General features: G+C 39.7%; 1 protein-coding gene and 1 long non-coding RNA gene across 4 annotated transcripts in view; one reads left to right on the plus strand and one right to left on the minus strand.

The window, feature by feature from the left end:
• The window catches only part of LOC309871228, a 50,978-nt gene extending 37,311 nt beyond the window's left edge, over positions 1-13,667 (minus strand). Inside the window, exons 1-2 of the long non-coding RNA XR_014315093.1 lie at positions 13,298-13,667; positions 3,359-3,458 (exon numbers count right to left, since the gene is read on the minus strand). This is a non-coding gene — a long non-coding RNA (uncharacterized lncRNA). The remainder of the gene's footprint in view (positions 1-3,358; positions 3,459-13,297) is intronic.
• Positions 1-26,595, plus strand: part of EXOC6B (exocyst complex component 6B) — a 604,005-nt gene that overhangs the window by 433,131 nt on the left and 144,279 nt on the right. For all 3 annotated transcript variants that reach the window (XR_014315086.1, XM_082744029.1, XM_082744030.1), the window contains one exon: positions 21,793-21,866. Coding sequence is in view for 2 of the 3 variants with exons in the window: in XM_082744029.1 (XP_082600155.1) it covers positions 21,793-21,866 (74 nt within the window). In the remaining variant the exon portion in view is untranslated. The remainder of the gene's footprint in view (positions 1-21,792; positions 21,867-26,595) is intronic.

The following is a 26,595-nucleotide window of genomic DNA, read 5'->3' on the forward strand; positions in this document are numbered from 1 at the left end:
TGCTCTGTCTCACAGTATTGTTAGGAAGTGAAATGAGATATTGTGTATAAAATCATTTGCAAACAGCCATGGGAATTTTATTACATTAATCATTTCTTTATCCATATCCTTTTTTAAAAAATTTATTTATTTATTTTCAGAAAAACAGTATTCATTATTTTTTCACCACACCCAGTGCTCCATACAATCTGTGCCCTCTATAATACCCATCACCTGGTACCCCAACCTCCCACTCCCCCACCACTTCAAACCCCTCAGATTGTTCTTCAGAGTCCATAGTCTCTCATGATTCACCTCCCCTTCCAATTTAGCCCAACTCCCTTCTCCTCTCTAACACCCCTTGTCCTCCATGATATTTGTTATGCTCCACAAATAAGTGAAACCATATGATAATTGACTCTCTCTGCTTGACTTATTTTACTCAGCATAATCTCTTCCAGTCCCGTCCATGTTGCTACAAAAGTTGGGTATTCGTCCTTTCTGATGGAGGCATAATACTCCATAGTGTATATGGACCACATCTTCCTTATCCATTTGTCCGTTGAAGGGCATCTTGGTTCTTTCCATAGTTTGGTGACCGTGGCCATTGCTGCTATAAACATTGGGGTACAGATGGCCCTTCTTTTCACTACATCTGTATCTTTGGGGTAAATACCCAGGAGTGCAAGGGCAGGGTAATAGGGAAGCTCTATTTTTAATTTCTTGAGGAATATCCACACTGTTCTCCAAAGAGGCTGCACCAACTTGCATTCCCACCAACAGTGTAAGAGGGTTCCCCTTTCTCCACATCCTCTCCAACACATGTTGTTTCCTTGTTTTGTTAATTTTGGCCATTCTAACTGGTGTAAGGTGATATCTCAATGTAGTTTTAATTTGAATCTCCCTGAGGGCTAGTGATGATGAACATTTCTTCACGTGTCTGATAGCCATTTGTATGTCTTCATTGGAGAAGTGTCTGTTCATGTCTTCTTCCATTTTTTGATATGTTTGCCTGTTTGGTGTGTGTTGAGTTTGAGGAGTTCATTGTAGATCCTGTATATCAACCTTTTGTCTGTACTGTCATTTGCAAATATCTTCTCCCATTCCGTGGGTTGCCTCTTTGTTTTTTTGACTGTTTCCTTTGCTGTGCAGAAGCTTTTGATTTTGATGAAGTCCCAAAAGTTTATTTTCGCTTTTGTTTCCTTTGCCTTTGGAGACATATCTTGAAAGAAGTTGCTGTGGCTGATATTGAAGAGATTACTGCCTATGTTCTCCTCTAGGAGTCTGATGGATTCCTGTCTCATGTTGAGGTCTTTTATCCATTTTGAGTTGATCTTTGTGTATGGTGTAAGAGAATGGTCGAGTTTCATTCTTCTACATATAGCTGTCCAGTTTTCCCAGCATTATTTATTGAAGAGACTGTCTTTTTTCCACTGTATATTTTTTCCTGTTTTGTCGAAGATTAATTGACCATAGAGTTGAGGGTCCATATCTGGGCCCTCTACTCTGTTCCACTGGTCTCTGTGTCTGTTTTTATGCCAGTACCATGCTGTCTTGGTGATCACAGCTTTGTAATAAAGCTTGAAATCAGGTAACGTGGTGCCCCCAGCTTTATTTTTGTTTTTCAACATTTCCTTAGCAATTCGGGGTCTCTTCTGATTCCATACAAATTTTTGGATTATTTGCTCCAGCTCTTTGAAGAATACCGGTGGAATTTTGACAAGGATGTTTCAACATTCGCAAATCAATCAATGTGATACAACAAATCAGTATGAGAAGAGAGAAGAACCACATGGTCCTCTCAATTGATGCAGAAAAAACATTTGACAAAATCCAGCAGCCGTTCCTGATTAAAACGCTTCAAAGTATAGGGATAGAGGGAACATTCCTGAACCTCATCAAATCTATCTATGAAAGACCCACAGTAAATATCATCCTCAATGGGAAAAAGCTTGCAGCCTTCCCGTTGAGATCAGGAACACGACAAGGAAGCCCACTTTCACCACTCTTGTTCAACATAGTATTAGAAGTCCTAGCAACAGCAATCAGACAACAAAGAGAAATAAAAGGTATCCAAATTGGCAGTGAAGAAGTCAAACTCTCTCTCTTCGCAGATGACATGATTCTTTATATGGAAAACCCAAAAGACTCCACCCCCAAACTACTAGAACTCATACAGCGATTCAGCAACGTGGCAGGATACAAAGTCGATGTGCAGAAATCAGTGGCTTTCTTATACACTAACAATGAAAATACAGAAAGGGAAATTAGAGAATCGATTCCATTTACTATAGCACCAAGAACCATAAGATACCTGGGAATAAACCTAACCAAATAGGTAAAGGATCTGTACTTGAGGAATTACAGAACACTCATGAAAGAAATTGAAGAAGACACAAAAAGATGGAAGACCATTCCATGCTCTTGGATCGGAAGAATAAACATTGTTAAAATGTCTATACTGCCTAGAGCAATCTATCCATATCCTTTAATGTGTTTTTCTTATTTTCTTTCCTACTTCCACTATGATATGGTTCATAATGTTAAATGTTTTCAGTTTTTACCTACTCAGGTCCCTAAATTATTCAAAAGATTAGTATATTGAAAGTATAATATAATTAAGCCAAATCCAGGGCACATTTGGTTGCATTTCTTTTAAAATTTAGAGGAATCCATTTCCCAGGACCCATCAGTCTTTTTTCACAGAATAAACTGGGCCCTTGAACAAGAAAGTAAGAGGGAGTGCACCTTGCCTAAAATTCAATTCTTTAATAATCAAGTTAATCTGGCCTTGCTTTACTGTTTTGGGAAGGGCTCGAAAATCTTCCATTTCACCATTCTTATAATAGTGCTCACATTACAGGTCAGGAAACCAATGTGGAGAATCTGCTGAAACTCAGGATTCTGGCAAACAGCTTCAAAGTAGATCTATGATCTCACTAAGCCTACTAGGATAGAACATAATGGCAGAACACCATTTGTCACTTACCCTCCATAAGTCTCCACTCACACTGAAAGATCAGATAGCTTTCTAAATCCCTAAAGAATTAGTTAAAGCTCAAAATATCCAACAGTTCCTAAAAAGTTTTAACATTTCAATATCTCTGTATATATTCCCTAAAATAAATGGCTTTGAGTCTCCTCGTGATACAGTCTTGGGTGTATTCTAGCTAAGGTTATTAGGCTAACCTTAATAGGCTTGCTTTTGATTTTGCCACTGGGGTTTCAAAACTAAAGAATCTTCATAAAGTGTTCTCTGTGAACTTTAAATGCCCGGCCCGAACAACTGGCAGTTGGGATAAATGCACTCACTTTTGATTTTCTGCACTGCTTGAGCCCACCCACCCTTGACTCCTTTTCCATGTAGTTAATTACCTACCTTTGGTCACTCACACGGGAGTCTGTCTTAGAGAGGGCCTTAGGCATTTCTTTACCTATGTCTTCTTGAGTGGAGGGAGAGAGAACAGAGTCTTCAGGACCTAGTGAGAAACATAAGGGAAGCATATGGGACACACCCACACTATATCAGTCTTCTTTTGCAGCCTTTGAAGTTTATATTATGCGAAGGGAGTTCTGGCCCTTATAACATCTAAGCCAGTGCTAAACCTCAGTCTGCATCAGCCCACCAAACAAACTGTTAAAATAACTGCTAGCTCGTACATTCAATCAAGCCTCTCCAGGGAGATGCCCTATAGTAATTAATTCGTCAATCAAGATGATGTTTAGTCGTCCTTGAATAAGTACTGCAAAATGCATATCCCTACCGTTTTCCCTATTTCTGCTGAGAGTCCTGAGGAAACCCTTATTTACATTTCCTTCCTGATATAATTTCTTTCTTCTTTACTTTTATTTTGCATAGCACCCTTTGAGCCCAGGTTGTGTTTAGATCAGAGTGACAGGGTGAGATTCAGGGAGGGAGGGGCTGTAGCAGAGCAGACTGCGGGGAGGACAGGTGGAGACCATTCGGGAGAAAGCCGAGGGAGCAAGGTTCCATGATTCCTTGCAGTACTCTTGCATTTACCAAGGAAATATGGTGAGATTATGAAGACAGCTCATATATTAGTTTGTAACTTAAAAGGTCAATGTCTTGGCTGCTTTTTCAACCCACTCAGCTCTCCAGCTGCAGAGAGGGGAATTCTTGCAATAGAGCCTCACAACTGTCCTTTGTTTGCTTGGATTGTTGAGGTCCACCTTCTAGTGAGGACCAGAGTTTGCCCCATTTTCATGTTTGGTATGTCATTCAAAGCTTTCACGGAACTCGTGTTCTTCAGTTTCTTTCCACTGATCAGTGGCAGCAGAGTCTAGTCCTCCAAAGTTTCACTCTCAGTGGAAACTTATTTCCCCAGTGACTTAAAATAATACCTTAATTATGAGCTTGGCTGCCACATTCCTCAGACTGTTGACTTCCTGGGAAATGATGGGAGGTCTTAATGCCCTTTTCCCTGCCATCACCTGCTAACCAGTTTCAAACATTCTACTTTTCCTCCGAAGTCTTTTTGTTTGCTAGCTCAGTCCCTAACAATCTGTCTTAATTAGACTATGTTTATTTTCAAGGAACAGAAATCTCCTCAAACCAGTTTAAGAATAAAGGAAAGCTTATTTTAAATATATGCATTTCATGGACTCCAAGAAAAACATAAACAGTAAATCGGTTAGGTTAGGGATCATGTCTGCCCTGATTGTTCCTGATTAGCACTTAGCACAGCGCCTGACATATGGTGCTTGCTTAATAAATACTTATTGAGTGAGTAAGAATGATTTGATTAGCAACTGCCTCCATTTCTGGATCTCTTCTGTCAGCTCTGAGAATGGGAGGGAGTCCAAGTAGGAAGTAGCTTGGATGGATATCCTGTGATATGCATAGCAAGAAAACCTGCGATATAGTTGGAATCCTAAGGAATATTCTTTAGGAGGTTGTGCACCTCTCAGGGCAATGATCGGCAGCTTCAGTATACACATATCCTTCCACCAGCCTCTGTGGAATATAAAGCCATCTTTGCCACCGACGGTTAATTCACAATATATAAGTCAGGTAATGCATAGTAATTAAAATTGTAGGTGATAGACGGATTGGCCTTTGAAACCAGTATCTTCATTTAGCAGTTTGGGCACACTTAACTCCTTCATTACACCTCAGTTTCTTTTTGTAGAATGAAGTTATGGTTGGTGTAACTCATAGACTTGTTGTGATTAAGTAATCACTTATAAAAAATTCTCAATAACTGTTAGCTACCATGCTCCTTGTCACTGTCACTATCGGTAGAAAGGGTAAGTAGGCTGAAAGTCAGGAAACTTGTATTTTATAATTTATAAATTTTATTTAATTTGTATTTTATCATTTTATCATTTATAACTTGTATTCTACAACCTCATTGTTGCCACCAACCAGCTGCATGGTCTTGGGAACTCTTTAAGCCTGTTTGGGCCTGTGGCTCCTTATTCAAAAGTGAGAATGTTGGGCTAGATGATTTCTAAATTTCTGTCTAGTTTAAAGATAGCATTATTTAGTGTGGGAGGAGAGATCCTGTGGATATTTTTATGTTGGTAGAGAGTTGTTATAAGAATTAAATAAGATAATGCATGTGAAATGCTTTACAGATCCTACATACATAAATATTTGTCAGTATCAGTAAGTATTAAGTGTTTATTAGTTTTCATTGTAGTTATATACAATGACATGTTCCCCAGGGGACTTAGACTCAGAGTATGCAGAAGCAGAGAACAGGCTTTGAGTGGGGCTCTTACACATTCGACGAGCGTTGGAATACGTCAATAATTTTTTTTCTCAAGATGCTTTCTATATGATTCTTTAAGGCAGGATTGTCTCAGAGTCTGCTTCATACTATTGCCTTTTGGATAAAATGGACTTAGGAAGAAAGTCAAGCTGTATAGCGAAGATCGGAAGCACTGCAGTAGCCTGTGGAGAGGTCAGGGTGGTCGTGGGCAAACTTGGAGTTGCCATGATGAAACGTGCTGGTTAAGTAGTTCTGAATTTCAGAGGATGCTAAAGAATATGAATCCATGTCTTGGGAACTCAGTTATCGGGACATGAGTACTGGTAGAAATAGATTTAAAGGAGAGAAGTTGGATCTCTATGAAATTAAATAAATCTTGGAAATGTTAAATCATTGTAGCAAATGGCACCATTTCCTAAGGGATTCTTGTGAAAAGTTTAGAATTGACTTCCTTTCCAATTAAAATATATTTTTTATACTTTATCTAAAGGACACTTTTCAGATTATATCTTGAGCATTTGGTACCTCTTCAAGTCTTAAAAGGGAGCCATCTGAAGAATCTAAGGTTCGAAGAGAGACAAAAGGAGGAAATTTGAGCTGAGTAAAATTTTAAATCTGATCTCTGTGGGTTATATGAAAATAACAGATGCCTCTTTTCATAGGGTCTGGCTTGAAGATGCAAATGACCTATGGGTAGAGTATTGAAGGACATTTTATGTGTTTCAGTGTCATTAATTTCAGATCCCCTAGCTTCTATCTTCAACTTCATCTTTCTAATTATAATTTTAAAACAATCTTTCTCTTTCTGCTGTCTTCCATCTGAGAAACAATAGGTAAGAAGATTGATGATAGATTTTGACTTCGTGTGCAGAAAAATAAACTTGTTTTTTACAATTTGCAGTGCTCTGCGCATGGGCAAATCTAAGGATAATTAGTCATTATTACTTTTAATATGATGGAGACAATAACTTGTTCCATGAGGCAACTTCCATGGCTAATGAGTTTTGTCTTTTGGTTGATTGACTGGTTAATGGAATCAGAAAAATATTTTATATCTCTTCTTTCATTCTCTACTGGAAGTCTACAGGAATTCGGGTAGCCAGTCTTTTTTTTTTTTTTTTTAAAGATTTTTATTTATTTATTTGACAGAGAGAAATCACAAGTAGATGGAGAGGCAGGCAGAGAGAGAGAGAGAGGGAAGCAGGCTCTCTGCTGAGCAGAGAGCCCGATGCGGAACTCGATCCCAGGACTCTGAGATCATGACCTGAGCTGAAGGCAGCGGCTTAACCCACTGAGCCACCCAGGCGCCCCAAGGGTAGCCAGTCTTAACAGAGCATATTTTGTTTATCTATTTTATCATTTGTTTTTCCCTTTTCTCCATTTCATTTTTTATTCCTATTTCTAATTCTCATTTTGTTTCAAGATCTGAAACTTACAGATGCAAGGGAGAATCATGAAGTTGGCAATGTATATGTATATATGCAGAAATCAGAAGTTTATTCTCTGCATTCTTTGCTTTTTCTGCAAGACCTGGAACACTGTAGATATCCTATACAAGAAGTCAGATTTTAAACTCAAGTACAGTGGGAATTTGTAGGATGGAAACAGAGGCGATAGCCTCTTAGGTACACAGCAATGTATTATGCAAAAATCTTCTTTGAAACTTACCGATTTGATTGTAGGGCTTCATCCCTCTCCCACATTCCAGATCCTTACCAGTTCTTTTTAAATGCAGGATCGAGCTTGCATTTTCAGATCTAAAATGATGTGCAAAGAGCTCAAAGTGCAAACATCTTCCTTCTATCCAAAATAGGTGGTACGAAAGCCCTGCTTTGTTTGCTGTAGTCTTCCCATGACTGTAAGTAAGGTTTGTCATGCTAGGTGCTGAGCTATTATGATGTGTCTCTCTGCTTTGGAGAACCCAAATAAAAGTTTTCCCTGCCATTAAAATGGCAATGTCACTTCTCTTTGACTATGGATGATAGACTTGTACCCTCTAAGAGGACTCTTCTCAGACATGGGTCAGTGAGTACTGCCCACTCAGCACTTACTTTGGCTCATGGGCTGAAGTTCCTTGAATTCCAGAAGATAAGGAAGTCATTGTGTCTCTGAGCCCACTGCCAGACACCTGGTCATTTGATAGTAGATGCTGCCAACCTGAGCAGTGAGGGCAGGCAACCTGCTCTTCCTCACCATGGCCTAAGATGCCATCCTTGTCAAGCAAATGGAGATGGATCATGCTTCTCTAACCTTCTTATACATCAGTGTCAAGCCTGCCGTTGGCTTCCAGAGATTGGCCAACACAAAGTACTTTTTCTAGTAATGAATGTTACCTGGGATTGTTTGTGGGGCATAATACAAAGGACCTGCTTTATGAAGGAACATAATTTTGAATCAAGTTTCCCTTTCTGTGACAAACTCTCCTAATACCCTAAATTCTGTCTATCTGTTTGGAAAACATGGTACTTGTCCCATCTCTAAATTTAAAGGACAATGACTGATTCCTCTTTGAAATTGTTTAGATTTTTCTTCCTGATTTTATTTCAAGGGGTGCTTGGGGTGGCTGGGGGAGGTAAGAGATTTACCTTAAACAACTAGTAGTTTCCAAAAGGCTATTTTCCTGCTACTTGGTTTTGGAAAGAAGAATACCAGATTTGTTTATTTTTTTGTTTAAGTGATACTCCACAGTTGGTGCTCCTTCCCTCTTTCTCTGCATTTCCCATTTTAGCTGTTTCTGATTTTATTTCTTATTTTTCCACAACTTTGGGACCTTATACACTTTGAAAGTTCAGGGACCAGAACAATTAAGAAATGCCTTTTCAAGGAAGGAAAAAATTAAAACTATATGGTGGTTATTGCTACTTTCCTGTCACTTGACCTTCATCCCAAACTTAGAAAAAGAGGTTTTCTTACAGTAGAAGGAGTATATCATAGCAATTTATTATTCTACAAAATCTTTTTATTGTTTCTTCATTAGAAACTTAAAAAAAACCAGTTATTTAAAATGTTTCATTAATCCCCATGATTTGCTTTAAAACACCCAAAAGCATTTTTAGGGAGAAATGAGCCAGTAGAAATCATTACCCATCTTAATCATCGCAAACCTGAGACTCACCACTAGCCCCAGAGCAGCATATGGCCATGACTTTCTGCTGTATCAACTAGCTCCAAATGGCCGCTCAGCTGAAAGTTATTTTATTTCTTTAGCATTGCTGCTTCCTTCCATCAAGCCATTTGTACATCCCTTTTACTCATTTAGGCCCAAATCTTAATGCTTTGTAATAATCCAGAGTCTCCCAAGAATATCTGATGTGTTCACTGTTCACGCTTGTCTTCAAGTGTTTATACTGGGGCATTTTGTACATTTCGTATTTTCTTTGGCCCTCACGTCATGATGTCTTTGGCGCTGAGGCCAGTAAACTATTAATTATAATTGGGCCATTTTATAGGGTGTAAATCAGGAAGCCATATTAAATAGCACATTTATTTAAAAATTATTTTAATTGTTGACCGTTGACAGACTTCTACCCAGGTCTTCAAGAAGTTCCCATAACATTCTAATCCATCTGCTACCTTTAGGTGGAACATACCTCATACATCTCAAAAAATTGATGAGAGTCCTAGTTTTTATAAGACATTTTAAAGGAAAAAAAATTCATGTCTCTCAATCATTACTTGCTCTGGCATTTCAGCATTTAACAGATTCTGATTTGAGTTAAACCATCTAGTCTACTTTTAGCATTACAAATTATAAAAATTTGTCTTTTTTTCTCTCTTTCTCTATTTTATCAGTATATGTATATGTGTGTGAGAATGAGAGAGAGGAGGGAGAGAAAAGTTGAGGAGACCTGAATGTCTCCAGAAGATCACCTTAGCATTTCCAATTTTTATATTTCTAAGATTGGAATTTAGAAAATATGAGGGAAATATCATTGCCAACACTTCCATTTAGAAAAGCTAAGTTTCCTATGTTTCAATGTATAGAATTTTGTAAGTTTTGGCTATAAGATTCTGTGATTGTGGTTGATCTATATTTTACTTCTATTTTCCACTCCTTTCCTGGGAGGAGAAAGGGGTATGGTAGGTCACTGTTGAATTGAGACCTGTCTTTCTCTTTGTTTGATCACTAAGTAGCTGTGAATAATACACTTAATTTCTTTTAAAATCTCCTTACTCATTTCTTAAATATGAATGGTTTGGACTAGGCTATCCAATGGAAATACATGGGTAGGAGTTAGCCTTTCAAGGAGGATGTAGGTTAGGAAGGATGTACTGTCTAAGGCAGATGTTCATATAAATTCTGGGAGGAAATAAAAGGTGTGGCGTATTAGAGAACTCAAACTAGTTCATTATGACAAGAAATAGGATGAAATGAAGTAGGATAGCCAAAAGGAAATGATGGAAATATAATCCCTACTAGCTCGTGGAAGACTGATTGAGAAGTATATACTTCATTCTAGGTACATAGGGAGCTGGTCATGTTTTATTGCATGAACGCAACATGGTCATTTTCTGCTTTAGGAAGACCACTGTGGCAAAATTGTGAAAAATGCATAGAAGAGGGACAAGCCTAAATATAGGAACTAGTAGGGTCACCAGATAAAAAACAGGACACCCAGTGAAATGTGAATTTCAGGGGGAAAATTGAATTTCAGATAAACAGTGAATGATTTGGGGTGCCTGTTGGTTGCATAGCTGTGTTTGGCTCAGGTCATGATATGAGGGTCCAGGGAGTGGGCCCTGCATTAGGCTCTCTGCTCAGCGGGGATCCTTCTCCCTCTCTCTTTTCTACTCCCCATGCTTGTACGCTCGCCCCTGCACAGTCTCTCTCACTCTCTCTGTGTCAAATAAATAAATAAAATCTTTAAAAAAATCAGTGAATAATTTTATGTAATACTGCATGGTCGTGCAAATGTCAGGTAAGATAAGGACTGGAAAAGTGTTGCTTTAGTAAGAAGGAAGCCAAAGTAAATTCTAGAGACAGTACTTTTGGTGGAAGTTGGGGTAGTAGAAACCAGATTACAGAGAGGTCAGGAATGAATAGAAGATAAAGAAGTTGAATCAATGCTTGTAAACAGCTCTTTCAGAAATTGAGTTTGAAAGTGAAGAAAGAATAGGTTATTTCATCGCCTCTGAGAATTTCAGTGGTTATTTTTCTTTATGTTGCCCTAGTTCAGCCTAATGATTTGGACTGTTTAATAGCAAATAACACCAAACATTTTATATAATGTAACTGGGAAGAAAAGAAAAATAATTCTTCCTTTATTTTCTTTGTGGGCATCAGTAAAATTTGCCTAGTCATTTTCCTCTTCTTTCTGTCATCCTCTTCCCTTTCTTCTGAATGAGGTACCTTTCTGGAGAAATTCAAATAGCCATTTTCCACCAAATCCCAGCAGTCAGCCTGCTTGAGACCTGCCCTTTCCCTCTGAGTCACTGGAATCTCATTGTCAACTGTTCTTCTGTCAGCGGATGGAAACAGGTTTAGCCAAAGCCCCTGCCTGGACAATTAACCAGGGGAAAGGGTGAGGTTCTCTACTCTTGGCTAGAAAAGCATTTTAGAGAGCTTTTCAGCAAGGATCATTTGAACGACCAGAGTGCTTTTAATACTTGAAATGTTCATTTATCTCTTACACCTTCTGGCCCTTACGATAGTCCTTTAAAAGCACCAGTGTATCACAGAAAGAAGTTGCTTATGTGCCTTCAGAAACAATTATTTTCATTTCCTTTTCTTGCGGCTAATGTAAATTCTCTTTAAACACTCATCTCCCTCTCAGCAGTACCTAGGAGTTAAAATCCTTAATCCTTCTTCTAGAGCTCCATAGCTGTGTTGGAAGTCCGTTTCTTGACCTTTACCTAGTAACGATCAGCCCAAGGGCTCAGGTTGCGCAAACAGAGATTCTCTTCTTTTGTTTTTGTTGATTTCTTTGTTTGTTTTAGGGGGCAAGGAGAAAAGGGAAAACACACTCTAAACTGAGTTCTCAGTGGCACAGTTTACGTTCTCTAAGTAAGATGGATCCTGAGGTCCCACATTTAGGTCTTGACCTCTGTAGGTAAATCCATTAGCCTATGTAACCAGAATAGTATTTATGTTGATATTGATCTAATGCAAACATTTAGCATGGATGTTAGATCATTGTTTTAATACTTTACATTAGATTTCCATTGTAGGGGGAAAACTTCACAGCAGATAGTCAAACAATTTCATGAAGCAAAGAAGCAAATCTAGTAAATATAGAAAATGTTAACTTTCTCTGGGCAAGATACACAGAACTTTTTACTTGGCCATGTGAGAAATGGTGTCTAATAATGAAGCCTTGTTTTAATTTAATATCTTTAAATTTTTAATTCAATGAAGAAATGACCATGTAGAGGGGGAAAGCCTATTATTTTATTGTATCCAATTCTAGTAATTTTCACATTAATTATGCGGGGGCATGTTTGTGGCTATAGCCTGGATGTTAAAGTGGACCCCATATCAAGTTCTGTCACACTTGATCTGGATGGGACTTTGTGTTCCAACAGCAAATCTCTGACACCAGTTGCGTGTTCTACATTTCAATCCAATTCTAGCACTAACAACCTGGAGTTATAACAGACCCCACAAGTTAAGGAGTGAGTCCCATAAGACTGCCTCTCTTCAGACATCAACCACAAGTCTCAGATGTCCAAGCCACTCATACTTCTTCGGAGGTGACTGCAGACTCAGGGTTCCCCATGCTCCGTTGGTTTCAATAATTTACTAGAAAACTCTCAGAAATCATTTAAAGTTCTGTACTACAGATTATAGGTTCATTATAAAGGCTGTAACTTGGGAACACCCAAATGGAAGATATGTACAGATCAGGGTCCTGGGGAGGAGGAAGACAGCACAGAATTTTCACAACCTTTCCTCATTAGAGTTTGGGCATGTCAGCCTTCCAGCACATCAATGTGTTCACTAATCAAGAAGACTTACTGAGCTTCAGTGTCCAGAGTTTTTGCATTACATGGGCATGATTGAGTAAGTAATTGGCTACATAAATGAAATCAATCTCTAACCCCTTTACCCTTGCTGGAGACTGGGGTTGGGGCTGAGCTTTGTCTTTAAAACTGAGGGCATACTTGAGCAATCTTGTTAGTGTAAACATAGGTGTGGTCCAAAGAAGCTCATTGTGAATGGCAACTCCAGTTGTTCAGGAGCTTTCCAGCATATCTGAAACTCGATTTCTGGGGGAAAAGACCAGATATGTTCTTTACCATATCACAGAACTCAAGAATATATTTGATTTAGTCCTATAGCTTTAAGTAAGTGAAATACCTTCATTTTACAGCAGAGACATCTGGTACTAAAACCTTACATGATTGGCCCAAGGTCACATAAGCAGATTTTAGAAAGGACTAGAATCTCATCTAATGATACATCTATCTTTTGTGGACATCAGCTTACATTATGAGACTTAGTTTTCCTAGCATATTGTGGGAACATCTATGAAATATATATCAAAGAAATACTAACTACTCTCAGTTTGGAAAGAATTATATTAATATAATTTAAAAAATAATCTAGCTTTTTTAACTTTGGAAACTTCCCATGTGGAACCTACCTTAGTCATTTCTCTGACTTTCAGCATTTTTCATAGTGTGATATGATACTCGTCCACCATGTTTGGAGTTCTGATAGTGAGTCTTGATCCTTTTCCTTTTAAGGAATCAGCATTTATTTTCTGTTGCACATTATAAAATGTTTTGCAGTTATAGATCAGGATTGTCACTGTCATCACTGGTTGGGGAAACTGAGGCAGTAAACTTTGCCCAGAAACTTCCATACTCATCAACTGTCATCATTTGAAAAAATGAACACCCTACTGCTTTTTCCAAAAATGATTTGAGATCACTTTCAACAGGGTAAATTGAAAAAATAAGTAAATTAGGTACTAGAGTTTCCAATTATCCATAGTTTTCCTTCCTGCGGTTTCCATTACCCAAGATCAGCTGTGATCTGGAAGCAGTTGATCCTCCTAAGGTAGCATCAGAAAGTCAGTAGTAGACTAACACTGTGTCATAAAGCCCACATCTCTCATCTCCTTTATCTCATCACACAAGCATTTTATCTTCTCATGTCATCACAAGAAGGATGAGAATTGTACAATAAGATATTTTGAGAGAGACACCACATTCACATAACTTTTAGTACAGTATATTATTATAATTGTTCTTTTGTAGATCTCTTACTGTGCCTATTTTATAAATTAACATAGGTATGTATGTACAGGAAAAAACATAGTATGTATATATGGGGTTCGGTACTCATCCACTAGGTGAGTTGATACATATCCCCCCACAGATAAGGGGGGCAGATGTGTAAGAAAGAAAAAAATGGGTTGAAGAGAAGAAAGATGAGAATACAAATATCAGGATTAATAGAGAGGTAATAGAAAAATGTGTTGACAGGAAAGGTGAAGAATGTATTATACAAAGTATGTAGCTCCCTGAGGGCATAGGAATTATAATATATATAATTATATATAATATTATAATATGAGCTGAGTAGAACCCATTGTATAGCATCATGGGCATTTGCTTTAATACTAATTTCACAGCCAATGTGAAAAATAGAATTCAACCTGCTGTGAATTTTAGGAAGGGTCATTCTTTGTCATTTCAAAATCTGAAGTCGTTCTTGGGCAGAATTAATTTAAAAAAAAATTTTTTTTTTAATTTTTGAGAGAGAGAGAGAAAAAACATGAGCTGGGGGATGGGCAGAGGGAGAGAGAGAGAACCCCAAGCACACTCCCCACTGTGCCAGAGCCCAACACAGGACTGGATCTCACCACCTTGAGATCCTGACCTGAGCCGAAACTGAAAGTTGGACAGTTAACCAACTTAGCCACCCAGGCACCCCTTGGCACAATTAATTTTAATTTACATACATTACAGTATGATGTCATCTAAAGTTGTGTTGTCCAATGCTCTAGCTACCAGCCTTAAGTGGCCATTTGAACATTTGAAATGTAGCTAGTCAAAAAAGGAGATGTGCTGTAAATGTAAAATACATACTGAATCACCATGCCCAATGTGAGACTTGAACTCACAGCTCTGAGATCACGAGTCACATGCTCCACTGACTGAGGCAGCAAAGTGTCCCAAACATGAATAATTTTTAAAATATTAGTTTCACTTTTTTTTTTTAAGATTTTACTTTATTATTTGAGAGAGAGAGAAAGGGAGAACACAAAGGGAGAGCAAGAGGGAAAAGCAGACTCCCTGCTGAGGAGAGAGCCCGATGTGGGACGGATCCCACGACCCTGAGATCATGACCTGAGCTGAAGGCCGGCGCTTAACCGTCTGAGCCACTCAGGCACCCCTAAAATATTAGTTTTGTGTTAAAATTGAAATGCATGTATATATTGGAGCAAACAAGATATATTACTAATTTTAAATTAATTATTTTGTTTCTGTTTTTAATGTGTCTACTAGAAATCCTACAATTACATATGGGGCTTGTGTTTCTTTTTGGACAGTGCTTTTCTAGAAATTTGATTTTTCCCTGTTATGTTAAATGACCTGCAGAATCCTTCTCCAACTTCTTCTGTAAAATTTCAGATAGCCACAGCTTTGTGTATATGTTCATGCAGCAGAATCATCAGTGCTGAACAAACACATGGATAAAATTAAGTCCTTAAAAGCATAGTAAAAATGCCAAGGATATAAAGTTACTACTTCAGAGCACGAGTCTTTCTCATCTCTCAGGAAGCCCACCTCTCTCATGGCAGAGCCTCAGCTTTCCAGAGATTATACACAGGAGCTCTACTGATTGCTAATTGGGAGAAGCTTCTTTTCACCCTAATTTTGAAATATACATTATGCAGTTGGCCCTTGTTTTGTAAAATTGTGAAGCATTCAGGAACTTTAGAGGAAAATTATGGCTTTGTACCAATCTGCATATTTTTATGATTTTATTATTCCTCACTAAGTGGGGAGGAATATTTAATATGCATATAAAGGGAACATTTGCTTTTAGACATTCCAGGTGGGGGATGCATATTGAAATAATAGAAGGACAGACCCAGAAGGATCAGATTCTAACTAGGTCACTGACTTAACCTTTTGGGCTTTCATTTTCTCATCCGCAGGAATCCTCAGTAGTTAGAAATGCATCCTTCAGCTTTAGGATTATAGGTTGTAGACTTGAGTCCTAGGTCGTCTTCTGCTATGCTTTTGGCTATTTATTTTTCTGTGGAATATTAAGGTAAAGTCCATTGCCATGGGTGTGACATTGTTCTGCCACTCGGTACGGTCCTCACTTTCCTCAACCCTTCTTCCTCTGCAAAGAACCACACAAGGCAAAAGTCACTCTGTTTAATTTAGTGACGGCAGCTACGGATTCTTATCCATCATTTAAAGTATTATTTCTTCAGACGAAGAACAGCACTTTATTTCCGTAAATGCACCCAGTGTCCCCTGGGCTCCATGACATGGTAGGAACTTCTGCCATCGCTGTCTTTTTAAACTTGCATGGAATTATTTTTTACTTTGCTTTACTAGATTCAGCTAACCAGTTTCATTAGACTGTTTACTGATTCTTCTTATATGTTAAGTAAGAAGTAGAAATCAGCTTCTCTGCTTTTCTAGGTTTATTCTGCATAAAACAGCTTTTCTCTCCAGGTGAAAATGTGCTGTCACTGACACCAGTCATGAAAGTGCCAGGACCATCCTTTCCTCTCAGCGGTACTGTCGGGGGACAGCCAGGTGGAGACAGATGGACCCGTTAACATAGCAGGAGCGAGGAAGTTCCTTCTTGCTGGGGGCCGTTTCTTCGCTAATGGGAGATTAATTCTTTCTTAATTAAAAAGCCATGTCTCTCCATCCTAGCTTTCCGTGGTCTTTCAGAGCAAAAGGAGCTTGGAGAATTGAATTTAGAACAATAAACACGAATAGTAATTGTAAGTCTGTTTGGAGTACCGGTTTGGCATTTGGGATCAGATTTTAGCATCATCACTTTTCATCAGGTTTCTCTCCCCGAACTTGGAGAATCCGTTCGAGTGAGACTGTGCTCTCCTCTGCCCTTCTTGGGGTTGGAGATGTGGTGAGTTTTATACTTAAGGTGTGTAAAAGCAGGGAATAATGTGCAGCCAGAGTTCCTCCCCTGACTAAATAAAGCTGTGTGGTTTTTATGATCACGTGTCCATGCAAACACACTTAGACCCGTAGAATCAGTGGCATCTACAAGGTGTTCCCCGCCCCCCCCCCCACAACCCCTTTTCCTGTGTCCTGGCTATCTAGCTCCTTCGGTCATAATTCTAATTCCTTAGGTTCTGGCCGACCTTTCTCTGACCAGCAGGGCCCTGAGTGGATTCCCTGGGGAGTCTTTCAGCATCTCTCTGTAATTAGCTTAGTGGAGCTGCGGAGAAGTGATGCAAGAAGGGGTTAGCTTCCCCAGAGCCACGCTTCCAAGTCTGGCACACCCCTCACCTGCGGCCTCAGGGAGCCAGATACCAGGAAACCATTATGTGAATACAGCAACAGTGGCTCTTACTTTTTCGATCCCACAAAAACCACATGTGACCTGACATGATCCTAAGGTATAAACAAGTACCCAGCGTACTTTGGGCTCCTAGGTACGGAGTTTTCTTTCTCACCTGGCATTTTGGCCAGAACCAAACCTCGAATCCCTCTCATGGGGGCTGGTGATGGCAATCTTCATTGTGTGTCTGACCTGAACGGTTGCTGGGAGCCAAAGTAAATGATGTATCCAGGGACCCTCTGGTTACTGTTTTGCCTGCTGTCTTCACAGCTTTCTCTTATTTAAACCAACTGTGGTTTCCTCCAACAATTGCTGTTTTACCTATTTGTCAGATATTGTGCTAGTTTGCTTTTCAGAAATAAATTTTATCGGAGCGCCTGGGTGGCTCAGTGGGTTAAAGCCTCTGCCTTCGGCTCAGGTCATGATCTCAGGGTCCTGGGATCAAGCCCCACATCAGGCTCTCTGCTCAGCAGGGAGCCTGCTTCCCTCTCTCTCTCTCTGCCTGCCTCTCTGCCTACTGTGATCTCTGTCTGTCAAATAAATAAATAAAATCTTTTAAAAAAAAAAGAAAGAAATTTTACCTTGTTGCTCTTCTTCTTTTGAAAATTGTTCTTGCCCCATGGACAATTTGCATAAAGCAGATCTGTCATTTTGTGACTCTGTATACCCTTAAGAACATGATTGTTCTCCTTTGGTCAGTTCTAAAGAACTGCTTTTATTTTGTTTCTCACAACTTGCTCTTGATAAACTCCCAGATGTCCTATCTAGATATACAGATTATAGACTAAAACAGTTATTTTGACTTCTCAAAACCCCTTCTAATCTGACTCTACCATTTTATTCTAATTAAGGTTTTATGGTGTTTATGGTTTTTTTCTTCAGCCAAATGTGAATGTACCAGATAACTTTAAAGTTTATTTAATTTTTTTTCCTTTCCCCTCTAAGTGACAGTGTTATTTAATTTTAAGATCAGCTTTCAAGAAGTCTAGAAAGCATTTTGAAATTAATGGAATACATTCTTTTTCTCTTTTGGTAATTTTATATCACTATAATATGAAGATTATTAGGAATGTGAACCTACTGGATATTTTTGAGATATTAATATTGTTTTAAAAAATGATTACCAGATCTCATAGACTTAAGTGTATGTAAGAATGTGAAGGAATGTTGACTATTTGTTAAGCAAAATACTTTTTTTTGTGGGGTTTTCTTTCCCCACTTGTGCCTTCACTTAACAATATACCTTCTTTTCTGTAACTTTTACAATCCTTAAAAACATTTTTTTTTAAGATTTTAACTTATTTGACAGATAGATCACAAGTAGGCAGAAAGGCAGGCAGAGAGAGGATGTAGCAGGCTCCCTGCTGAGCAGAGACCGTTCTCCCCCCCCCCCATTCGGGGCTTGATCCCAGGACCCTGGGATCATGACCTGAGCCAAAGGCAGAGGCTTAACCCACTGAGCCACCCAGGTGCCCCAAGAACAGCATTTCTTTAACTTTTGTTGGCTCACCAGCCCTCTGAGAATTCAGTAAAGCCTCTGAAACTTCTTCCCAGAGAACTGTATATTCACACAAAAAACTAATTGTAATGATAATCAATTATGATATGCCAGGCACTTTGCCAACTGCTTTGTATGTGTTATTTCATTTAATCCTCATAGTAGCACCATAAGGAATGTACTCTTTTCTTCATTTTTGAGAAAAAGCCATTGAAGCTTTAAGGAGATTAAGTAATTTGCCCATTCCCATAGACCCCGTATCTTGGGCTCAAACTCTGCTAGTATGACTTCAAAACCCAGCCCCTCAATCATTTTGCATCTGGTTTTAAGGAACTCATAAATTCCTAAATCCTGCTTTTTGATACTCATGTTAAGGACACATTCATTACCTGTTGCAATCCTCAGACTTTCGTTGGTAGTGAAGAATATGTGTGATTAACAAATCTTGCTGTTTTTGTAACTTATTTAATGAATAAATGAGTATCTGTTGAGTATCTACTATTTTAAATACTTGTTAGGTTCAGCAGTTTGGTCCTTATCCTTAAGGAGTTTCCTTATCTAATGAGAAGACAAGAATTAGATGCATAAAACAATGAGGTAAAAATACAAACATGAAGTCAAACATACGATAATTAGACATTTCCGTAAACTGTATGTGAAATCAGTCTCTACTTTGCCATACCTTGATGCAGTTGTCACTCTTGGATTCCTTTTGATTTATAAAAGGAGAATCAAATCCAAAAGGCCACCCTGTCCTCTGGGAAACTGGAAGATTCAGTGTGTCATAAAAATGCAGCCTATAAAGTCAGACTGTGAGAACTAACATGTGTCACATCTGGATTCCTGCGTGGCTTCGGCAGCACCATCCCAAGGCCCCAGGGATCATGCTCAAGATGCAAATGTGAGAATGGGTAGCAGCTCTCAGGCATTTGAACCACTTATCCCAGGGTAGTTCTGCTGAGTCGGACATGTGTAGGTAAGCAGAACACCTTGATCGTGGCTGCCTTTGACTCAAGAAAGGTTTCCACCGACAAAGAGGACTTCAGTACCTCAAATGATTCAACAAAGCCTCAACTCTTGCAGGAGCAGTAGGGGAGAGCTACTGACCTTGGATGAAACCAGCAGGCCTGGGAAGCTTATTTAAGTTGACCACTGACGATCAGGGCTGTCAAAGAGAGTGACTGTGGCTATAATTCAAAGAACTGCTTTCTGTAAGAGCAGAATATGGGAAAATTGTATGTCTGACTTGAACAGCCACTATCTACAAGGTTAGCTCACAGAATGGCTTCTGTAAGATAGGAAGGACAGAGGTGGCCAGGCATTCGATTAACATGGCCCTCATCAAGTATTTGTACAGTTGTAGGATTTTCCTCTTGTAAAACTTGAGTCATTTGGGTTGTAATATCATAGAATTAACTTACAAATGGTACTTGAATTTTCTTTTCAATGCAAATAGAAACCTAGTGCTGCTAATCATGCTAAATACAATTTCTCTCCTTCCACTTACGAGAGTCATTTTTGTTGAAATGTCTAAAGTAAGAATATTTTGTGTGCAGTGGTAGAATACATCTGTGCTATATGTTAGCTTAATAAATTGTATTAAATTGTATTTCACATGATGTTTCCATAATCCCTGCAACTTAACTTGTTAGCATTATTTTTTTTAAGTAGGACAAGGATGTTATGAAAACCTATTATGTCTAAGAAGCCCCAGATGGAAAATATTAAAAAAAAAAAAGGAATTCCTATAATTGTTCACAAATCATCATTTAAATCTATCCAGCTACTGGATGTTGCAAGTAGTTTTCCTTAATTTCAGAAGAAAAGTATGATACCGAGTCTGTATAATTTCTTAAATTCATTCCCAGAGAAAGAACATAATTGAAAGGAAAACATTCCTTTTCATATTTGCTTTGAGCCAATACTCGAGTTATTTTTGAGGTAAATAGTAGATTGATATTAAATGTCTATCGCACTTTGGCTTTACAGACAGAATTCAAGACATAGTAACTATCCGACTCTTGAATTTTCTCTCTCTCTCTGTATGGTGTGTGTGTGTGTGCGCGCACGCGCATGCACGCATATGTGTAGGGAGCTTAAATGAGACCTTTTGATTTCATAATAAGCTGGGCTTAGGGACGATAAAACTTGACATTCTTAACTGTAACTAGTGTCTGTCCCTATAGCCCTGTGCAGTTGTCTTCTTGTTAATGATGTACAAGACAGAGCCATAAACTGAGCTTGTACCCAAGGCGCTAGTGTAAATTGCAAATAACATTCATGTGGTCTCTTTGACCAAAGACTAAACTGTGGTAGCAGGAAGAGAACAAAGAATTTTCGGGAGTGGAAAAGAAGTAGAAGTCAAGGACAAAGAGTACACCAGTAGGATGGACATGTGCAAATGTTCCCTAAGCTTTTGCAGCGAGATTTATTTAGATGGGCCTTTTCATATCTGCAAATACTCCTTTGCTCAAGAGCTAAGCAGTAGATCCGGACAGCTTCTGCGGGGTGTGTGTGTGTGTGTGTGTGTGTGTGTGTGTGTGTGTTGGCAATAATGTAGTCATGAGATAATACAAATAATCAGTGAGGGAATAATTAATGATGTGGCAGGGAATATTTTTTGATAAATGCTTGGGGAATGAGGTGACAGGCGTGAAATTAGAAAATTCCTTCAGCGATCTAAAATATAAATAGCTTTCGGAACTGAAAAGAGTTTCACAGCTGAAGATTTTATTGTGTTGAGAGGAAAAACTTTTTTCTCTCCCCCACTCCCTCCTCCTTTGCAAGTTGTTTGTCCATTCACAAAACAAACATTCTGAAGCCCAGCGCGGCTCATGGGAATAAATTTCAGGTCGAATTAGTACAGTTTCCTTGCTGTCAGGATGCTGGAATTAATGGTGTTTTGATGACACGAATTTTGAAGGGCAAACAAAGAAGCTGAAGGGAGAGAGACATGACTCCTTAGAAGCTTGGTCCTCCTCTCCCCCAGCCTCTCTTGTCTTCCCTGTCATCCGTCTGCCAATCTCCCTGTCCATGGTTAGTTAAAGGCGCTTTTTATCCTCTTTTCTTTCCCACAGAGTTTGCCAGATCCGGCCCGGTGCCTGGGTTCCAGGAGGACACGCTGCAGTTGGCCTTCATCGACTTGAGACAAGTAAGTCTTTGTGTTTTTGTTTTTTGTTTTTCTTTTAAGATGTGTGACTGAAGACCATCAGGTCTTAAGGAAAAGGGGAGGGGAGGGGGATTGGCGTTGGCGATTCACACTGGAGACCTAAGGGTTTTTCCCTGTGTTTGAGGCCACCTCTTTTATTTAGCTATCTGGGATCCTTAGCTATGGTGGAGTTAAAGGTTTTGTGGGTAGAAGGAAAGGCAGGAGGTGGGCGGAGGGACCCAGAGACTAGAGGGACTCAAGTGACCCTCAAGTGATGTGACCCATTGTGCTCTAGTTGGCTTCTGCAGACACAGCAAAAAGATAACTCGGCAAACCAATGCTGAGCAGGTGCACCGATGCAGAGACTGCCTGCCCGGAGGACACTTTTGTCTGCAGAGAGAATGAGGGCGGCAGCATTTAAAGAAAAATGAAATATTTTACGTTGTGGATTGTTGGTTTGGCTTGTTGACCCTTTTCTGTTGCCTTCCTTATGTCTTCCCAGCCCCTCCTTTGTAGAATGTGGTCAGCCATGAGTGACTAAGTGGTGTTTTTAGAAGGTGATTAGATTAGCAAAGGCCCCGACCTGGTGGTGCTAACCTGGCGGGCAACCCTGTTAAAGTAACATGGGTGAACGCCGGTACTCGGCCATACCCGAGTTTCCCAAGCCCGGCGGATAGAAAGAGTCATTCTGGAGGGCTGTGGCTTGCAGATTGAAATGGGTAGGTTGGTAGGCCTTGGTGGTTTGGGTGGAGAGGAACAGGATGGGCGGGGGCCGAAAGAGGGAGAGAGTTAACTGGGCTCTGTCATCTCTTCACTCTGAAGATGGATGGGGTTGGATAGAAAGTGTGAATGAAGTAAGAATCAATGACTGATGCTTCTCTCCTATTAAAACAATCTTTTTTTTTTTGTCTGTTTTAAAAAGGGGGCTGGCTTTGTTTCTCCTGCCATAATGATGCAGTGCCTCTTGTTTTCAGAGCTGACATAGTTTGCATTCTGAAAACTTTTAGATGCCCAGAGTATTTCTTAAAGCTATAGGACCCCTTGTATTGGTAGGCTCCTTACCACTGTGACTCGATTCATGCCGGAACAGCTTTTAACCCATAATGGATAGCCAGAGCTACCCCTGCATCCTTGTGGATGGGTGGTGTAATCTGTCATCTGACGACAATTCTGGAAAGCCCTGTTAAGGAGAAAACAGAAAATTGTCTCTCTATAGACCCGCCAAAGTTTGAGGATTCAGGCCGCGTCCCAGAAACGTGTGTCAACTTAATATTTGGGGGCCGAGTTGGGGGTTCTCCTACACATAAAGGCTTTCCCAGCATGGTCACAAATGGAGCCAAGTATCTCTCTCCACACTGAAGAGCTTCCACCTGTGGATTCAGCCACTTAACAGAGACAGGTTTTAAGCCCTTGGCAGATGTGAGGCTGAAAGATTGGGATTTTTGCTTTAGGGTTTGGGGAGTGTTGTCTGTTGCACTTTTCTCCCCTGTTTCTTCTCAGAAACTTCTGAGCCAATTGGCTTTTCTTGGAAAGCAGACGCTGAATTTCATTGGAGAGACATACCCAAGGAAAAATTTTTCCTTTCTCACTATTCATGAGAGGGAAGCGTGGTCGCTCTCTCTAGTTTGTGGTTTTGGTCCCTATGGAAAGCGACTAGCGTTTGCAGAAAATGTTAACTAAGGGAGTGCGTTAGACAGCACAGCCAAAATAGGATGTATCTGAGCCGGGGAAGAATGCTCAGATTCTTGTGAGCTCTCAGCGAGCGCTGTTGTTTACCCTTAAGTTCCTGTTTGCCATTGCATTTCTGTTCTCAGAGTTCCTTTTATGAAATTTTAGCAGGAGAAACCAGAACTTCAAAATTTTACTCCTAAGAAGAGTATGACTCTTCTTATTGAATCTATCACCTGATTCCTAGTTACGGCCGTCTCTGTTAAAACAGCTTCAACTTTTCTAACCTAGGTCATCTGGAAGAACTTCCCAGGTCTCAGGCTGAGGCTCAGGAGCAGCGGGCCCCAATAGATTGAATCATTGTGAAGAAAATGATCCCTCCACAGCCCAGGCTGCAAATATTAATCTCTAGTCATTCCCATAGCTTATTTTACACAAACGTCCTTTTAGAGGGAGACCTCTTCTGAACTGTGGAGATGCTCAGACCATAAGGAGAGTGTGTCTTGGTGTGTGTCTCCAAAAGAGATAGGTTGACTTTGAGTGAAGCACGATTAAGTGTCTTTGAGTATATTGTCCTTTTGCATGTTCCCTTTGGAATCCTGTAATAGGGTTATGGAATTTTGGGGTTGGGGGCCAATTTCGAAAATCATGCAGTATAACCTTTGGCTTGATACCTGAAACCCTGTACAGCACCCCAGACTATGCTCGCGTATCCCCCTTGAAGAGAACTCACCTCCCCAAAGCAGCATAGGCCGCCTTAGGACAGTCTGATTATTAGGAAGCTATTTCTTAAGTTGGTTGAAATCTATCTCACTTAACTCTGACCCTCTGATTCTTTATGTTTTTATTCATCCATCCCAGTTTGGGGGACAGGCTTCCTCTCCTGATTCACTGAGCGTCCTCTGTTAGTAACTGGGCCTTTGTGTAGCATGCTTACCCAGGCATCATGCAGTCCTTATACAGCTGATTTAGTTTTTCTTTCGTATTATTGACAACATAGATTTGTATCATTCCAGCTGGGCCCAACCTCTTTAGGTCCTGATTCAGTGTTCCAGCTTATTAACTGATTCATCTCCATTTCTTTATTAGTCTGTGCTAACAATATTAAACAGGCAGGGCAGGAGTTAGAAGAAGAAGTGGAAGTTAGGGCAGATTACAGCGTATAGGCCCATGGAGGACCACACAGTCACAAGACAGCAAGGATGTTCTTTCGCTGTCATCATCTGTATCTGCCTCACTGGCTTATGAGCTTCCTCCATCTGAGCGTACTCTCCTGTTCTCTTGCTTGAGACTGTCTCAGACACCGTCAAGTGAACAGTAACTGTTAAAATAATCAAAACATGGAATATTTGATGAGATCATCTCTAGGAGAGATCATCTCATAATAGCAGAGTGTCATTTAAAAGCTACAGAAATTCAATTAGGAAGCAAATCAGATATGGACGGCAAAACTATTCATCCTTTCCCACCTGTCCCGTCTAGTCTCAGTTTCCTAATTCATAGGGTAAAGAGTAAAATGACACTTTGAATACACAAGCTTTCATGATATTTCACACGTGCCAAGTGCCTCGTAGTTAACGCACATGAATGTCCTCCTCTCATTTGTCAGACTTCCGGGCGTAGAAAACCTGCTGTTAATCATAATGTGAATTAGACAGTACAAATCAAATTCTCCTTTGCTGCTTTAAGCTTTCTAAACTTCCAAGTTCATAAAAGTGGGTTTGCAGTACGAGTTCACATTCATATGTCAAATATATGTGCAGATTTCTATCAAAATCCAGACTTGGGTCAGTGTGAAATCTTGACAAGGACGCCGTAAAGGGCTCACTTAATAACGATTTTGAAGTGGTGTGGGCACCACAAGTCCTAGTAACAGCCGGCCCATAATGCTTCATAATTGGAATTGCAATACAAGGCCAATACTAGATTCTCAGTAGTGATCTGATTCTTTAACGACGCTATGGTTGGAGTTTTTCTTTTGTAGATAAGCAGTAAGTGCATATAGTGCTGATGAACAATAGAATTTGAACTTCAGTTGATTTTCATTTCAACTTCTTTTATCACACTGAGTGCCTCCTGTGAACAAAAGCACAACCCAGGTACGGTGGGAATCCACAAATGAATATAATACAGTCTCTGTCCCCCAGGAGCAAAGAGGTGACCAGCAAATACTTAATTTTAATATAAGTCACACTGTCATAAGTATTACATTGGAAGGATGGAGCATTTTGTATGTTTCAATTATTTCGGTATGTTTTGCTGCATAGCAGAGTGCCCCAAAATGTGTTGTCTTAATAGAAGGAGCATTTATTTAACTCGAGATTCTACAGATTGGCAATCAGGATAGCTTCAGTGGGCTCACTCTTCATATACTGAGGTCAGATTGGCTAGAGGCTAGACTGGCTAGGGGCTGCCTGGTCTAGGATGCCTTAGCTAGGTGGACTCTTCTCTGCTCCCTGTGATCTCTCACCAACCAGCTGCCTAACCCAGGCTGGATCACTTGACATATTGGCAGGTTCCAAGAGAATAAGGGGAAATTTCTTGAGTTGAGGTCTACCCTTGGAACTGGCAAGCCCTCATTCCCACCACATTCTGTTGGCCAGAGCTGGTTACAGGATCAGCCCAGAGTCAAAGATGTGGGAAAATCGACTTCAGCTTATCCTCTGGTTGGGATAGAAGACCTTTATATGAACAATGTATCTATAAATGCAGAAAGAGGCCTTAGAGTGGAGAGATCTTTGTGAGCCTAAGTAGTTATAAAATATTTAAAATCATTTAAATATATAAAATTATATATTTCATATACATCAAATATATAAAATCATTTGAAAAGTAGAAAGTTAAACTGAAAGAAATGCAGGCATTGGTAAGGGAGGAAAGTGTTTTAAGCATAGAAAATAGCCAGTTTTAAGTTTTGTTTAAAAACAGATGGGGGTCTGTTTAACTAGGATCTCAACTATCTTTCCTTCTTTTAAGAATTAGACTAATCTTGGGGCACCTGGATGGCTCAGTGGGTTAAGCCTCTGCCTTCAGCTCAGGTCATGATCTCAGGATCCTGGGATCG

Source organism: Mustela nivalis, assembly GCF_964662115.1.
Source record: "Mustela nivalis genome assembly, chromosome: 8".
NCBI classification, from domain to species: domain Eukaryota; kingdom Metazoa; phylum Chordata; class Mammalia; order Carnivora; family Mustelidae; genus Mustela; species Mustela nivalis.